This window comes from Protopterus annectens, chromosome 5.part0 (assembly GCF_019279795.1).
Source record: "Protopterus annectens isolate FY-2018-M chromosome 5.part0, PAN1.0, whole genome shotgun sequence".
NCBI lineage: Eukaryota > Metazoa > Chordata > Ceratodontiformes > Protopteridae > Protopterus > Protopterus annectens.
Window position 1 is genome coordinate 1,456,064,642 of NC_056735.1, and position 18,685 is coordinate 1,456,083,326.

Sequence of the window (18,685 nt, forward strand, 5' to 3'; positions counted from 1 at the left end):
AGATACTTCAATATTGTAATGCTTGCACAATCCCCGGTGCAACAGTCTTGCTACATTATTATGCCTTTCAGTATACTGTCCTTCCGCTATTAGTGTATCACAACCAGCAACAAGATGTGCAACTGTTTCCAATTCTCTTTTGCAAAACCTGCATTTGTCTGTTTCTCCCACATGTTCAGTGGACTTTGCAAACCAGCGTGTACATAGCCCATTACCTTAGGCTGCCAGTATTAACCTTTCATCTCTTGGCTTGAATTTGCCTCTCCTTAACCATTTCTGCATTCAGTCCTGATCAACATGAGGCTCTTTCCAGGAGTTTTCTATACTTTCAACTATATTTATGCATTTTCCACATTTCTTGCTTTCTCATCTGATCCTTCACCTTATATTCTATCTTTTGTTTTTTGGCACATTCAGTTGCTGCCTGATTTTTATCTACTTCTGGTTTGATTTCCATCCCTGCTTGATGCCCATATGCTTCTGCTAGACTAAGAAGGGAAGTCATCTTAGATTTATTCTCCTCATGTTTCAAACTTTCACTATGTTTGGGTCTTGTGACATCAGTACATATGTATGCAGTCCCACGACTGCAGACATATACATGCAGTCAATTTTAAGGAGGCCTATACCTCATTTGAAACAGGGACCATATAATCTTGGTATACACTGATTTTTATAAATTATTTGATGAGCATGAAGCATCCTTCTTGTTTTCCTGTCTAATCTATCCAACACATTTTGGGGCCAGTGAGTCATTCCCAAACTGTAAGTTAGGACAGGAAGAGCAAATTGGTTTATAGCTTGGATTTTGTTTCTAGATGTCAACGCTGTTTTCAGGATTAATTTAAGTCTTCTAAAGTATTCCTTACTAAGTTTTATTTACATTTGTTCATGTTTTATTGTTGATCCTTCGGCAATTCGCAAATATTTATTCACTCCCTCTTGCTCAAGTTCTTTTACATCACATTCTTGTCCCAAACTGATGGTTTCTTGGTGCTGCAACTTTTCTGGTTTAAAGGTTGCTTTTGCACATTTATCAAGACCAAATGACATTCTTGTATCATCTGAAAAAGTTTTGACTACTTGCTGTTGTGCTTTCAGTTCCTCATCTGATGAGCTCTACATTTTTAAATCTTTGACAAAGAAAAGGTAAGTCTTTACACTTTGTTGCTTTCTGGAAGCCAAATTGTAGACATAATCTCATCTGTTAAGCAGACATCTTAATGGGTTAAGGGCAAGACAAAAGAGCAATGGTGACAGAGATTCACCCTGAAATATCCCCCTTTGGATTTTTATCCCCAGAATAATAATTTGTCCTTTATCATGGCTTAACTGCAAAGTGGTTTGCCACTGTTTCATGGTCACCGTTATGTAGTTTATCAGTGTAGGGTGTATCTTATACATTTTTAAGCACTCTTTTATCCGTGAATGTGGGATACTGTCAAATGCTTTTTTGTAGTCAATCCATGCCGTACTTAGATTCTTCCCCTTTTTACAGTTCTCCACTATGACTTTATTTAACAACAAATGATCCTTTGTTCCATATGACTTTCTTTTATTACCTTTTTATTCTATTGCCATAATTGAGTTTTCTTCTAAATGACTATAAACTCTGTCAGCATCAATTCCAGTATTTAGTTTATACATTGTTGGAAGGTGAGTTATTGGTCTGTAGTTTTTAGTGTAGCTTGCAGTTTCACTCTTAAGTAGGAGCATTGTTTTTCCTGTTAGCTCGGTTGGTGTCTGTTCAGGATGCACATATAAATAGTTCTTACTCATAGCTAAATCTTCATGTAAAGATGTTAATACTTTTAACCAGAAATTAGGTACTGCATTTGGGCCTGGGGGGGTTCCAATTAGAAGCTTTTCTTAACTTTGTTTCAATCTCTCTGGCTGTTACTTCATCCCATTTCAATCTCTCTGGCTGTTACTTCAACCCATTTCATATCCTGTACCTTTAAACATCTTATTCTTTCTTTTACTTCTTCTATCCATTTAGTATCTTTGTTCTGTTCCATAGGATCTTCATGAATACTTTTCCAAATTGTATCAATTTCTTCTTTTTTTGGTGATCTTTCAATTCCTTTTACCTTATTTCCCAATTCTCTATAAAACTTTTTTGTACTTTTCCTTTATATTTATCTTTGTATCTTCTAAGTTTTTCTGCCTGTGCTGATATGTTTATTTTATTATTTGCCATAGTGCATGACAAATCCTGATCTGTTATAATACTGTGCATTGCTTTTATCACATCTGTCTTTCTGAGTATTTTTTCTGATCTGTTCCCTCTTCTATACTGTTCTAACAGTGACACTTTTTGTCTTAATTGCTTTATAGTTTTCTCTGTGCGATACTTCCATGATGGTATCCGATTTATCCCCTTTCTTTCATTTAACTCAGAGAGTTTATCTATGATACCTGTGTGTGGGATGGTGTTAAATGCCTTTGCAAGGTCTAGATATGTTTTGTGTACTGATTTGTCTTTATCCATTGCTGGAACCTTTAGAAAGAAGTCAACCAGGTTAATTTGGCAAGATTTGCCCTTGACAGATCCAAACTGGCTTGGACCAAGATTTTGTATCTTAGCCACACACCTGACTGTAGGCATTTGCGTAGCTAACATTTTCACCTAACTGTACTTCTTGTAAATTTACTGTTACAAGAGCTACTTTTAGCCATTGTAACTTGTTTAGAACTGCTGGTTCTATAAACTTTTGTGAACGAAATTACTTCTGTAGAGCACAGTGGGCAACTACAAATTAAGTGAGTTAGAAGACTTTCAAATAAAGGGAAGCAAAAATATTTCTAAAAACTAGACATGGGAGATGGAAAATGTGCATATTATGTGCACTCATGCATCTTTGATAGTGCTTTGCAATGTAAGATTTTGCTGTAAAAGTAGATAATATAAATTACACTGATCTTCCATTAAGGGTTGTTGTACTGATGAAGCTTTTAAACTGGTTATGTCACCTATTTCTTTATCATATTTTCATTAATTGCAAGTTTGACGTGAATTTGAAAATGTTATTTAAAAAAACATGCTTCATTGTTTGAGAATATTTAACATTAAATGTTCTGCTCTTCATTCTAATAGACATCCTAATATCTTAATTGTATATAAACAGGTGAAAAGGGTAGCCCAGGAGTTGCAGGACTAAGAGGATTTTCAGGAGAGAAAGGTGATCGTGGCCCTCCAGGAACAGGGCTGCCAGGACCTACTGGCCCTAAAGGTAACAAAGTATGTTTTTATAAGGAGTAACCTACCCTGCTTATTGCTGACTAAAAATTGATATATTTATTATAATTTGAATAGTACTAAAACATAAAGTTACTTTAAATTAGAATGACTTCCTTTTAGTAGTGTTTCTTGAAACATTCATTCATTTTGATTCAGTAGGAGTGTACAAAAGTATTTATATTCTGAGTATCTAAGGAATGTGCGCCCACCATAAAACCCAGCAGCATGAGGTCAGTAAGCTGCTGGCTGACCAGAGTCCAGTTACCCAACTTGAGTTTCCTGGGATAGCTTTGATGAGCGAAAGCTGTGCATAAAATCAATCAACTTACCAAACATGAACTAAGAATTGTTACAATTGACATAGTTTCACTGACAAAACAAAGCTTGGAAGTTGATGACATGATGGTTAGGAGGAGTTAGGACATCCTTTGTATCCGGGAGACAGGATGCAAGGGCAGTGCAGCAAAGCCATGTGGTGTGAGCTCCAGATTCTACTACACAGAAGATGGACAGACTAGAAATGGTAAAGAACTGTGGTGAGATAAAAGCTTCAGAAGACAGTGAGGGGATGTAATCAGGTAAGTGACATACTCATGGTAATCAGACTCCAGTATAAGAACTGGGCAGTATTAATAAGCTCTGCCTGCGCCCCACAGCAGGATTGTGATAGCAAAGAAAAGAGTGCTTTCACACAGCAGTTTCTGGCTGTGCTAGATAAACCAGGACAACATCAGATGGTGTTAATAATGTGGGACTTGAATGCACAAACTGGGACAGACAGAACAGGATGTGAGAACTTCCTTGGTCTACATGGGTGTGGCAGTAGGTATGAAAACAGAGGTCATTCTAGTTTTCTGTTTGGCAAATGGCTTGATGGTGGCTAACGCATGGTTCAACAAGAGAGACAGTGACAAGAGCTCATAAAATAGTGGCCAATATGCAACTCAGGTAGACTTCGTCCTAGTAAGGAAAAGGCACTGGAGTAGAATCAGCAATTGCAAAGTCATCCCTTGTGAAATAGCCAGCCCTCAGTATAAACCTCTGGTTGTCACAATCATCTGCAAGCAATTGTTAGAGAAGGCACTAAAGTCAACAGAGACTAGACTGAAGACATGGATGTTAACTACAGAGAAAACACAAGAGTTTAAAGAAATACTCATGCTCTAGCACATCAGGAAGAGGGAGGAATAGGTGGAGTTAATGCATTACTTCCTATAGTCATCAGGAAAGCAGAGTTTCTCTGTATTCTATAGGAGTATACTTGTCTGTACAGGATACTTCCATGTATTCCTGAAATGAGTATACTCATCACTGTTTTCAAAGTCAAATTGCTGAAGTTCTGGTAAAGCCACACACATAAAACTAAGGCAGCAAGGTGACATCTGCAAGCTGACATGATTTGCTGAGCATGTCAGTGAAATGGTCAGCATAGCATATGCAGATCTGGAGTTATTAAGGAGTGCTTGTGTTGTGTTCTGGTCTTGTGCCACTAGGTGGAGATAGAGGAAGGCAGAAGGCGGGAGACAGAGTTAGTGGATGTGAGAAGGGCTGAATGTTCCTGTTATACTAATGTTGTCTGTTCCTGTTGTTGCTTTGAATGGTTGGATTAAAATATTTAATATTGAACTTGGAGACTGTCTATATTAATCATCTGGCAACTTAACAATTTGCCAATGAGATACTTACTTGTTTCTACTTGTTCGTAATGGCTGTTGCTGCTATTCCTTTTCCTCCACCATTTTGCCATGCCTGGGTGAACCTGCTATACCATTTGATATGAGGCTGAAAATGTTTAATAACTATATGCTGGTTGTTGGTGCATCAGGAAATGAATGGCTGGAAGCATGCAAAAAGGCACTTTCCTTCATTGTCTGGGAACAGAAGGTCAGCGACTGTTTTACATGCTTCCAAACCAAGGTATGTCAATGGAGGACACCATTAGGGCTTTATGAGCTCATTTTGCTCCAAGGAGAAATGTTGTTTCTGAGCAACATGCTTTTAGAAAACATGCTTAGGCTCCCCATGAAACTATTCCTCAGTATGTGGCTGCATTACGAGACTTAGCAGCTAAATGTGAGTTTGATAGTAAACTTGATGAAATGTCATGTGGCCATTTGGTGGAACATGTGTCTAGTCATCGTATATGTGAGTGATTGCTTTTAGAACCCAACTTGACTTTGGATAAAACTGTTACAATTTCTACACAAACTGAAGCTGTAGGTGAACAGGCAAAGTTTATTTTGGATGATAGACCAGTCCCGGTAAAGACTTTACATACTCAACCTGTGTCTGCTACTGGTCACCACCACCACAGGCCTTCTTCCAGGCTCCCGCCTGTTTCACAGCCTACAGCTGCTGTGCCTTCTGCAGCCTCTTTTCATGCTTGTTATCATTGGGGATCTGATAAGCATCTTGCCAATGATAAACGCTGCCCTGCTGCTTCTGTTAAATGTAACAACTGCTGAAATGCTGGTCATTTTGCACGTGTTTGCCACTGTTTGCAAACATGCTCTGTGCAGGACGTTGCCTTACCTAAGCTTCAGATCCTGTACATAAGTGACCATTCATCATCTGAGAGAATCCATTGCAGTGTCACAATGAAAACTTCAACTGCTAATGCACTTGTGGATGTAACTCATGATTCTGGCTCATCAGTATCCATTTTGCCTAAATGTATATATGATACACACTTTCAAGGGGAGCCTTTATTGGCACCTGCAGTTAAGTTAGTGACTTTTTCCTGTACTCCATCTCCTGTACTTGATTGCTTACCAGTTACTGTGTCCAGAGATGATGTTGCATGATCTACATCTGTTTTTATTGTGGAGTCTGGGCTGCTTTGTTGGGTATGACTTTAATAAAGGGTCTCCATTTGTGCTTTAATGGCAGTACTGTCTTACCATGTGCTACCACGAACCTGGTTCCTGTCATGCATCTTTCTACAGCTCCATTACCTCCTCTGATCCTGGGTTGTGCAAAATGCTTCATACACAAAGTTGAAATATTAGATTCTGTTACTCCAGTATGACAACAATTACATCACTTACCTCTGTCAGTTCAGCAGGATGTAAGTGCAGACCTCAATCATTTTCTTCAAGCAGGGTTATTAAAAGAGCTGATGCTTCTCCCTGGGTCTCTCCCATTGTGGTGGTTCAAAACAGGATTGATGATACCCACCTATGCATTGATTTGAGAGAACCTAATAAAGCTATCATGATGGACAGTTTTCCTCTTCCTCACATTGATGAAATAATATCTTTGTTGAAAGGAGCAACAGTTTTTTCTACCATTGATTTAGAAAGTGCATACTTTCAGCTTTTGCTTCATGAAGACAGCCTTGACTTGGCTGCTTTTATTAGTCATGATGGCTTGTTCCAGTTTTGCTGGGCTCCATATGGGTGAGCATCTGCTCCACCTGCTTTTCAAAAGATGCTTGCTACATTTTTGCAAGGGTTGCCAATTGTTGCAAACTACTCTAGATGATATAATTTTGTGGGGACGCACACAGGCTGACAATGACCGGACACTTCAAGTAGTTCTTAAATGCATAAAAGATGCAGGATTACTGCTAAATGCATCAAAATGTCATTTCAGTCAGGCCAGTTTGCATTTTCTGGGTCATACTGTTACAGCACAAGGGGTTCAGCCTGATCAGGAGCATCTTGATGCTCTTCTCCATGCCCCACCTCCCACCGATGTTTCCAAATTACAATCCTTCCTTGGACTTGCATCTTGGTGTCAGTTTATTCCACACTTTGCCACCATTGTAGAACCCCTATGTTTCTGCCTCTTCCAATATATGCCATTTTCCTGGTCTGAGGAAGCTCAGTGCAGTATTATGTCAGTGAAACAGTGGCTGATTGACAGTCCAGTCCAGCCTTGGCTTTATTTGACCCTGATTTGCCTACTGTAGCTTCTACCAATGCGTCTGATTATGGGCTTGGAGCTGTCCTTGCTCAAGTTCACCCTAACCATATAGAATGGACTGTTGCCTTTGCATCTAGGACTCTTACTGCTGCTGAAAGGATATATTCTACAATTGAAAAGGAGCCTCTGGTATGTGTGTGAGCTGTTGAAAAATGGAGAACTTACTTGTGGAGTTGTAAATTTACTCTCCATACTGATCACCAAGCATTGGCCATGCTACTGTCCTAAAAGGATCTGTTCGGGCAGGCATGCAGATTGCACATTGGGCAGCATGCCTGCTGTCTTTCAACTATACTGTTGCTTATCATCCTGGGTCACAGAATTACATTGATTATCTTTCTCACTTGCCTTTGCCTGCAACTGCTGAAGACATTTCTCAACATGAGCCTGAGCTTGTGGCAATGTTGTCTGCTGGCTTAACTCCCTTGTCATCTGGTGAATTTGCCTCTGCCTCTGATTCCTGCAGTGAGTTGTCTGCTCTGCAAACTCAGCTTGCCAATGGTTGGCCTTCTTCCCTTAATGCAGTGGACACAAACGTGCATCCAAATTTCTGATTACGAGATGAACTCAGTGCACAAGATGAGTTTGTGTTCCATGGCACACATCTCATTGCTCTTGTTTCTCTGCACCACACTTTGGTGATGCTTGCAAATGAAGGCCACCAAGGTGTGGTGAGAACCAAACAGCGGCTGCATGAGCTATACTGGTGACCAGGTATGAATGACATGGTTGCACCTCAAGTTAAAAATTGTCAGCTGTGCATGTTTTTTGACAAGACTGCCAAGCATCACCTTTACAACCTGTTCCATTTCCATCTGAATCTTGACAAAAGCTGGCCATAGATGTAGTGGGCCTATTTGAATTGGCTATCTGGAATTGTCGTTATGCCCGAACTCTGATTGATTATCAAAGCAAGTGGCCAGAAGTTGCCTTCATTGCCTCTGTCAATACTGAAAATGTTACAGACTTCCTCACTTCAGTTTTCAGCTGATTTGGACATCCACGTACCATTTTATCAGATAATGGATGTCAATTTACCTCTGCAGATTTTGCAGCATTTCTGGCAGAAAGAAATATGCAACACATATGTACTTCAGTATACCACCCTGCTGCAAATACATACAAATAAATCTGTGGAAATTAAAAAGGAAATTGGTCCATGTACTTACTTGTTGGCAGATGGAAAAATGTCATTCTTCCCATTTATCAGTCAAAATGCACCTGAGAAAAGTGATGCTTCAAAGGATGTTACAGTGGAATTCCCACTTCAATCTACAGTGACACCAATGCCTGAATCACTTCACATTCCTCCAGCTCTTGTGAGAAGCAAACCTCATTGGCCTGAGGACTATGTTATATAAATATAAATGTTGATGTAATTCAGTGTTCATTACAATGTTAGTGATGGTTAACTTCCATATTGTAAGTGTAGTGTTGTTCTTAAGTAAGGGGGGGAATATGTTGTGTTCTGGTCTTGTGCCACTAGGTGGAGAAAGAGAAAGGCAGAAGGAGGGAGACAGAGTTAGTGGATATGAGAAGGACTGGATGTTCCTGTTCCTGTTGTCATGTTGTACTGATGTTTTCTGTTCCTGTTGCTTCAAATGGTTGGATTAAAATTTTTAATATTGAACTTGGAGTCTATCTATATTAATCATCTGGCAACTTAGCTTGTAAAAAGTTATAAAAATATGGCATATTTCCTCATTTACATTAATAATGTGAAAATATTGCATGATACTGTTTTGTTGGGGTTGGTGTATTCAAGCAGTAGATGTTAGTAAAAAATTACATTAAAGAATGGTGAGTAATGTGAAGACATTCTGAGATACAAATGCTCTTTTGGTAAAGCAGTAATGACTGTTACCGATATTTTCACAACTGCATTAATGTTATAAATGCTGTGTGAGCTACAAGCAAACAAATGATGCCATCTTATACAAAAAGTTAAGGCACACAATGCTACCACTGACGGTTGTCATCTAACACATTGTTTTGTAGATTAGTATTGTTTCGAAATATTGTTAAATTATTATATGCATAACTGGCAGAGATTTGACAGTATCACAAAATCAGCAGTATGCTATCCTCGCTTGTCATACATCATGGAAAGCACTTGAATAGGTGAACAGTTCCCTCACTGATATCTTGGATCCATCTTGTATACTTACAGAGATATAACCTGTGATTTAACCATTTCTTTCTTAAATCTGCAATATAAAATCTGCATCTACAGACAGCCTTTGATACTAACACCAGAGTATAGCCCATTGTCTGCCAAATAGCTTTCATACCTTAGCTTTTTGTTACTCCCACACATCTATATTACATCATCTAATACATGAATATCGAATGCTCACATGAACGAATATTCACATACTCGAAAACAGTATTGTGGGGGGGGCTGCACACACACACACACACACACACACACACACACACACACACACACACACACACACACACACATACACACACAAACACACACACTCGCCACTAAATATATATTCCTACTCCAAGATCACACTACAGCGTGGAAAGGGCAAAAATCCCGATCTTCACTGTACCTCAAAAAAATTCATAAATTTTGAGTATGTGAATATTCGATATTCAAGTATTTAATGAAGTGATATAGACCCGCTCACACTATTATTCAGATATTTTAAATCTAATGAAGTGTGTTTTCAGTAGAGAACTTTGGAAAAAGCTCTCTGAAAGTAAATGTTTTTGTGGCTTAAAAGACCTCATGAAGAAAAGGTGTTTATTAGCCTCCTGCTGTTCAGGATTACATGAGTTAAATAAGAATGGCATCACCTCAAAACATTTGTAAGGACTATAACACAGATATGTGGCCCAAGCCAGGTATAGAAATAAGGTACATAAGGAAAGTTGGTGGTGGAAAGCAAAAGTCCAGGAAATCATCAAAAGAAAGAAAGAGAGCAGGAAAAGTAGGAGATATAAAATACAGACCAGGCTTAGAAGGAGTACTAATTGGCTAATGATGCTAAGGGAGCAGTTGTAATAGTGAAGAACAGGCCATCAGAGGCACTCAACCAGCTTCTAGAAACTGATTCCATGGATGGCACAAAAAAAAAACTTTATCTGGTTGCAAGGCAAAGACAGAAAGTTAAGACACTCATTGGACGCCCTTCATAATGCATGCCAGTAACAACCTGCTCACCAGTCCAAAGGGCACCAACAGCAGTTGGAAAGAGTGTTTCCAGAAGCCTCTGAATGAAGAAAGTCCCACAGAAGTTGTACTTCCCCAGGTACAGCCTATGATGAAAGAAAAAGTGTTAACCACACTAGAAGTGAGAACAGCACTAAGGTAAAAGTCATGGAAAGCAGCAAGCTCAGATGTGGTCACAGTTAGGGGAGAAATGGCTCCTGAGGGTACTCATAGCAAGGTGGAGAGAAAGGCATGTCCAGGATGATAGGAGAATAAGCATTCTAGTGCTAATGTAAAAAAAGCAAAGAGGACATTCACAACTGTGGACAGTATAGAGGTACTGACCGCCTATCGTACTGCATGAAAGTTATGAAGACGTTGATGGCTAAATGGATATACAGAGTGGTAGAAAGTAAAACAGGAGATGGGCAGTTCTAATTCAGATTAGGATATAGCACAACTGACCTTATGTTTGCATTTAGACAGATAGTTGAGAGATGAGAAAAGAGTGCAACTGAGCATTCCTAGACATGAAGAAAGCAAATGACACGGTCCCAAGAAAGCTGATTTGGGCAGTCCTGCAATGATTTGATGTAGTGATATTAGTAGTCAGAATGTGGCTGTGAGTTTCATAGTTGCATTTGTACATTCGCTGGACACTATCTTATTGAAAATGAGTTGAATGAAGAATTACTGTTTGCTGATCAAAGCTGACTGATTTGAGGTTGTGGCTACTTTGTAAATTAATGTCATATTTTCCAGGTTTTGCTGGTCTTCAAGGTCCACCAGGTCAACCAGGTGCTCAAGGAATTCAGGGGCAGCCTGGGCTGAAAGGACAAAAAGGGGAGTCAGGTCAGAAGGTAAGCATTTTATTGTCTGGCATGTTAGTGCTTATCATCTACAACCACGTGTTTTTCATTTATTGCTCTCTATCAAAATCCTTAGGGTGACCCTGGATTAGGCCTTCCTGGTCCCAAAGGACAGCCAGGACCTAAAGGACTGACAGGTATTCCTGGAGAAAAAGGAGATGCTGGGTTGCCAGGCATTCCAGGACAGCCTGGTGATCCTGGACCCCTTGGTGTCAAAGGAGAAAAAGGTAAATTTTAAATGAACATTATTTGCAGTTCATACTTGAATGAAAATAAGGGGACTGTGCTCAGAAACAGTGTAATTCTTTTTTGCTGAAAATATATGAACTGTTATTAAACTTAATTTCAAACATATCACAGCATATTGAGAAAACGATTCAATGCTGCTAACGTATGTGGTGCTGTTAATACATAATGCTGCCACCCATTTGTTAACTTTATCAGACATATAGTGTTAATACTTGTTGCCTCTTTGCCTTAGTCTTGTGTTTTTCCCTTCAGGTGTTCCAGGACCTATTGGAGAACAGGGTCCTCGTGGCCCTCATGGCATACCAGGAATTGGTATGGAGGGGCCACCAGGACCACCAGGTGAACCAGGATTAGAAGGACCAATTGGTAAGTCATGCATCAGGAATTTTTTTAGTTTTCCACTAAATGAGTTTTTAATTTATGGATGATTTTATTTTCTCTAATTTGATGGTTTGGTTAAAATATTAATATAACAGACTATTACCTTGATATGTATCAAGTTATGTTTGCAGATGAATGGTTTGCCATTTTTCTCAACATTATCTGTGTAATATTTGGAACAACTTTCCAAAATTGCCTGCTCTTTTCGTTATGCATAAAGTTATCCTTTCTTTGCTGTTACCTCATAGGCAGTCATTTCATGCAGTCTTTTGACTTCAAAATAGTTTTAAGTTTTAATCTTTATAGCTAAGCAGTCAGAACATTTAACTATATACTTTTTGAAAATCTATAGCGTGTAGTAATTTGTGTACATTTAACGTTTAATGATTGTTTTTTCTCTTTCTATCTTTTAATACAGGACCTCAGGGAATAAAGGGAGAGAGAGGTTTTCCAGGATTTCCAGGGTTAGATATGCCTGGACCAAAAGGCGATAAAGGTAGCCAAGGGATGCCAGGCCATCCAGGTGCCATGGGTATGCCTGGTGTGCCTGGTCCGCAAGGAAGACAAGGAGATCCTGGGATTCCTGGTAGGTTACTTTATTAGTAGGACATATTTTACTGACATGCAGTATTGTCAGTTCTTGCTATTTAGTCTGCAAATATGATAGATGATGAGCATCAACAGCCTTTTTGTCAAAACAGATATATAAATATTCCCTTTATTTCATATATCTTCACAGAGATTCAAAATCTGAATGCTTTGGTTAATTGCATGCACTGGTATCCTTGTATCAGCACATTGTTTTTTTAATTATGTTATAGCATCATGAAGTATCACTTTTACTGCATGAAAAGTGCAGATATGCATGAGCATAGCTGGATATAACACCCTGTATACCAGTATGTATAGTTTTAAAACATAATTTATTTTTTTGCAATGAGGTGTCCTGGAATTTAAATTAAAAATAAGTTGTGGCATTATTTTTCCAAAAATGTATAACTATGAAATAAAATTTAAATCTACATCAGCATCAAATATTTATTAGCCTCAAAGTTATAATAAACACTTTTATCTTTAGGTGTCTTGAGGTCCTCATTCCTACTTTGCATGCTTTTTGTATGTTTCTCATGTTAGAGGAATGTGCTTCAGACCTCTTCTTTTTTTACAACTCTGTTACTTCTCTCTCAGTATGGTACCACCATAAAACCAATTTTTTTATGTATGACCTCCTTGCTTAATTCCTAGTATACTTGCTCAATTTCTACTATTTCATCCATCATTTTGATATTTTCCTTACAGATTGGTGTATTCTTGCTTTCAGCCTCCTAACTTTACTTTTTTGGGAAAATTAACAGTAGAAACAATAGTGCTTTGCAGTACCTTAGTTCCTCAGAAACCCAATCATAACTTCTTAGCTCTAGACTTCTTGCAGGTACACATGACTTGGCGAAACATTTTCTGTAGGGCATTTGGAGTACAAAAATGAATATAGATATTTCTAGGCAAAATTTTAACCTTCTGGTCATGTGGTACACTTTGATGGTAAACAAACTTCTGTCCATTGTTTCTAAGTTCCCAGGTTAAACCAAATCTAGCCCTTTTTTTTCAATTCAGTTTTCATCTTGTTTCAACAGACCTTTCTTTTTCCCTATAGAATTTAATAGAATCTGGTTATGTCGTTTTTAACTTGTACTTCCTCTGTTCTATGCCCAATCAAATTTTTTTTTTACAGATTTGAAGCTCTTATCTGCTCTAATTCTGACAGTAGACCCAGATATCTCAACATACCTCTCTTTTGGATGAAGGAATCTTACCTTTATTACTTCCCAGTTATTGCTCACAGTACTTGCCCTCTTTTATTCCCTTTGTCTACTCTGTATCTGTCTAGCCCCACTTGTCTTAATTGCTTTTTACAATAGTAGTGTCTCTTGGCTACTTTTCCTTTAAAAAAGTTTAAAAAATATACCACGAGTCAGCTAGAACATAACCTTAATAAATATAGTAGTTCAATAACAAACCTGAATGAGTGCTTTCATCTCTAAACAAAACAAGAGACATCATCAGGTCAATTAAGGTATCTTGTTTTGTTTGGAGATAAAAGGATTCACCTGTACCAAAACTTGGAGATGTTATACCCACTCTACCAATCTGAACAGATTTTGTCCATTTAGATTAGAGAAGGCAAAGCAAAGCATACACAATTAGGAATTTACTCCTGGTTGTCAGGCTGCATTAACTTTTGTTACCAAACATGGCTATACCATTTCCAGATTAGAGAGAACTTTTCAAGAGAAGGCACCAGCTTTGTTTGTTTTTCAGGGTGCTTGATACAGGCTATTCATTTTTATCACTGACCACCTACTGGGCTAAAGAACAACAAGCTAAAACTGGTACATAACTCCCTTAAACCACTGATTCTCCAGTTGCACCTCAGGGTGTAGAGAGAGAACAGGAACAAATGAAAGTCTGAGCAGCTAACACTAAAAATTAAAAGTTCCAAACAAATGATATTTCTGTGAATAGAAACACTGATAACTGAGAAGTTAAAGTGTGAAAAGCATATTTTACTGGATTCAAAGTCCGTTTCTTCATTATTCTGATCAGCCTATGTAATGTCCCAAAAAGCAAAAACATAAGGGCTGTAGGACAGTACTGAAAATGTCACATCTGATTCAATTTTGATTTGAGTAGACATTGTTGCTACATCAAAGAAACAATTCCTCCCAGGTACATTCACCTCAGTGTTGATTTTAATCAAGTAAGGAATAATGGAGATACAGTCCCCTGCATCCACCTCCAAAAAAAAAGAGGCACACACACACACATAAATATTTTGTATCAATTTAAGAATGACATTTTGGCATGTTGATTTTTGTCTGGAACAACATTCACCAATGTTCCAATCATACTGGTACTCAAAACTCAAGACCAAGGAAAAGCAGCTAGACAGGACCTTATGATGTGTTTACCTTGTTTCAGTTTACATGTTCTTCATTGACATTTTTGTTATCAAGAGTATATTAACTTGGATAAGATATAATAGGCTTAATGGATTCTCTGCACCATCATGATGCAGAAGAACTGTTGCAGCCGCATAACAGGATATCTATTTCTACATATTTAGAGAAATATTCTTGGAAAGGTAATGTCTACTTGCTGTCTGTCCAAATTAGCATGGGCAATACACCTATTCTACATTCTTTACAGAACAGTCATACATAAAATGCTAATCAGAAGATGCCAGAACAGGTGCTATTGGGGGATTTTATTTTATGTGCATCAGCTTGTTGGTTATTGAAAGACATGCATACTTTTCAGCATCCAGCAAGTTGATTTGCTTAAGAGTTGATGCCTCTGTTCATGCTACATGGTTTCTTATTTAGGGAGCAACTCGTACTGCATTTTCTAATGTACAAAAAGGTCTTGACAGCTTATAAGAAGCAATTTTGTGAGTCGACCATTTCCTAAACAGAAAGATAATACAGAAGCACATTATATTTTTTTAATATTTTTTTTTTAAATTTGATATACAAAGTTAAATCTATTAATATAATAAAACCATTATTTACATAAATTACTGTATCATTTAGTCCTATATGCATTACTAAATTTCATTAACCAGCCATAAACTGATCATAGAACATAGATTAATATTTCAATATCAATTAATTCAATTTTATCCAGTAATTATATTCCTTGATTATTTTGTTTTCATCTTAATAGTCAATATTTTGTTATGACACACAGCAGTAACAGTTTTAATAAATTCTATAAGTGAAGACATAACCTCATTTTTCAGAATTTTTTAGTAATTTCCTGTCTGTTGTCAGCAAGCTCCAGAGAAATGAGAACTGAGACTTGGGCACACTTCTGGGAATTGGAGCAGTAAACAACACCAAAACTTCAGACTGCAATGCTTGCAGGAATCATTGATGATTTTCCCAAAAAAATAATCATTAAACAATATCCTGCCAATATGCTTTAAGGATTTACACCTCCAGTAATCAGTACTTAACTTTTAGTATATCATTTCAATTCTATATGGAGTGATAATTGACCTATGCAGAAAATTCCAAGAAAATAATCTCCAAATAAAGACAATGAAGCTTTTTGAGGATATTAGAATAATTGTATTTATTAATAATAAAATAGTAAAGGTTTGAATATGTTTGTTAAACACACATATGCTCTTTAATGCCTCAGCTGGCATCTTCCATGGAGATGAACCTTTATTATATACCTATTGTAGTTAAAACTGAGCCACTCATTTGAAGAACAATATCCCAACAGTTATCATTCATATCAATTTTATAGGTTCTTAACTAGTTTATACATTTTGGATAAATATGATCTCCCTATCTCACCATTTGTTTTGACATTGTTTGGAAAACCAAGAATGCATTAATATTCTTTTTAATTGTATCTGATTCTAAATCATCTTTATAGATTAAAACTCTCTATTGATTTGTACTATAACTAAGCCAGTTTCCCATAGCCATTTTATATATACCAATTAAATAGTCAGTGTTAAACATGTCATTCTCTCTTAACACTTGATTGCAAAAAATCCTAACTCTATTTCCAAGCCTAGCATTGTGAAAGTTCAGACTTTCTACATTCTGGAATAAATGCAACAAGGAATAATGTGAAGCAAAAGATTTTTTTGGGGGGGGATATTTATATATAAACTTTTTAAGTGATTTAAATATGTTGTTTATGAGAGTAGACTGCTAGATGATTGCTGTTTTAAACATATATTCCTTTGATAGACACTTTTCAAGATTTGTATATGTTGCATAGTGATACTTTTTTTTTTTTTTTTTAACAAATGCTTCAATGCATTTTTCCCATTTGGATTAATAAGGAGAATTTAGCCATAACGTTGTTTTGATAACTGAAGATATACCATACGTTTTACAGCCAGAACATTTTATCATGTTTACAGTCTAAGTCCCAAAGCTACTCTAGGTTTGTTGGAGTACCTTAAGAACTTCAAACAAATATCACTACATCATTTAATGTGTTTTTAAGAAGGAAGGAACTAAAACATTGTTTGTATAATCTATAGTATTTTGGGGTAAAATAACCATTTTAATTAAACTCAACCTAGCTTCCACAGAAAATAATAACTTGCTCCATTTATTTATTATTATTTTAATATTATCTAAAATAAGAAACACATTATTTTGAGAGCAGGTACGGACTATTTTGCATACCTGGTTTGTTAACTTCCTTATCCTCTATTCTACATCAGAAATATCTTGCCTTTTTCAATTACACATCATGTCAGTGACAGTGGCACAACAAGTAGCACAGTCACATTTGGCACAGAAAGCTGTGAGTTCTATTCCCATACAGAGGAGATCAGTTGCTGACACTGTAGTGCAGCATAAGGGGGGGCTGTACTCCTGTGTGTCCCATCCTTCAGATGAGATGTTAAACTGATGCCCCATCTGCTTAAGTTAGTGGTAGCTCATGTGGATGCAAAAGATACCATGGCACCTATTGAAAATAGTAAGGGTCCTTTATTATATAACTATATACAATTTAGATACAATTTAGGGGTCCTTTATTATATAACTATATACAATTTACATATAATTTACATATTTACATATATACATGTTTACAAAAATTAAATTTACATTATTTCATCACTAACAACATTTTACATTCATATAGACCCCCTACTCCTTTTTTCCATAACCACCATTTGATTTTCCATATTATGTTAGGCAGTATCCACTTTCCATTACACATAATGTCATTCAGTCTTTCATTCCATATTCTGCATACAATACAAAACATTTTTCTATCCAAATTACTAACATGTTCTTTACTATATTTCCAATAGAATCCATATTCAATCATATCCATAATTATCTGTTTATATTATATGAATTCTCTCAGCATTATTTTGTATTATTTTTCCTAGAAATTTTTAACCCTTTTACATGTTAGGAAAACATTGTCTAGTGTTTATAATTTACCACAAAAAAGACATGTCCTTTCATTTACTTTATTATAAGGCATATTTCCTTTCACTGGCAATTTATTAATTTGCAACCTCCATAAAAAAAATCTTGACATACAACATTCTTCATGCAGCATTTGTTTCTTTGTTTTATATTTTTCCCTTTTTCTTCTGTTAGATATCTCCATGAGTTCACACAGAAATTTTGCATCATTATGTTTTTATAATAGATTTCCCTATTTTCTCCTATCCCTCATACTTTTAGTTTATAGTCTATAGTTTCCACAGTTTTATTTTTCTTGGTATATTCTTATTTCTTCATTTCTCCATTCTCTCTCTCTCTTTTATTCAATTTTATTAATCTCCATTCCCTTTCATATGTTTAAATATTTTAATTGCCAATGTATCTTCATTTCCATTTATCTATTTTAATACCTTATATAGGTTCAATGAAGCTCCATATACTACCGGCTTCAGTAAACCCAAACCCCCATCCTGCTTATCCATATATACTACCCTTATTTTAACTGGATTTAACCTAGATCCCATATGAATCTAATTAAAATTTCAATAAATTTCTTCTCCAATTCTGTTGGTATCATATATGCACTCTAGCTATATATGATACTTTCCCCATATATACTGTATTTATTAAATGTATTTTTTCTTAAAAGACAACCTATAGCTATTCCACATTACACTAAGTCCCTTTAATTCTTTCAAAATGTTCTCCCATTGTTCACTTAATACAGAATATTCACTGAAATCAAATCCTAATATTGATCTTTTTTTCTTCCAGACTGTATTCCTTCCATCTGTTCCTCACCTCCAAAACCTTTACATTTTCTCTATTCATTTTAATCCAAATTCTTACAAAT

At 36.6% G+C, this 18,685-nt stretch overlaps 1 protein-coding gene across 1 annotated transcript in view; it reads left to right on the forward strand.

Moving 5' to 3' along the window:
* The window catches only part of COL4A1 (collagen type IV alpha 1 chain), a 1,084,337-nt gene that overhangs the window by 740,022 nt on the left and 325,630 nt on the right, over positions 1-18,685 (forward strand). The window contains exons 28-32 of the mRNA XM_044071271.1: positions 3,129-3,233; positions 11,097-11,194; positions 11,280-11,430; positions 11,705-11,818; positions 12,252-12,419. Of these exons, the coding sequence (XP_043927206.1) occupies positions 3,129-3,233; positions 11,097-11,194; positions 11,280-11,430; positions 11,705-11,818; positions 12,252-12,419 (636 nt within the window). The remainder of the gene's footprint in view (positions 1-3,128; positions 3,234-11,096; positions 11,195-11,279; positions 11,431-11,704; positions 11,819-12,251; positions 12,420-18,685) is intronic.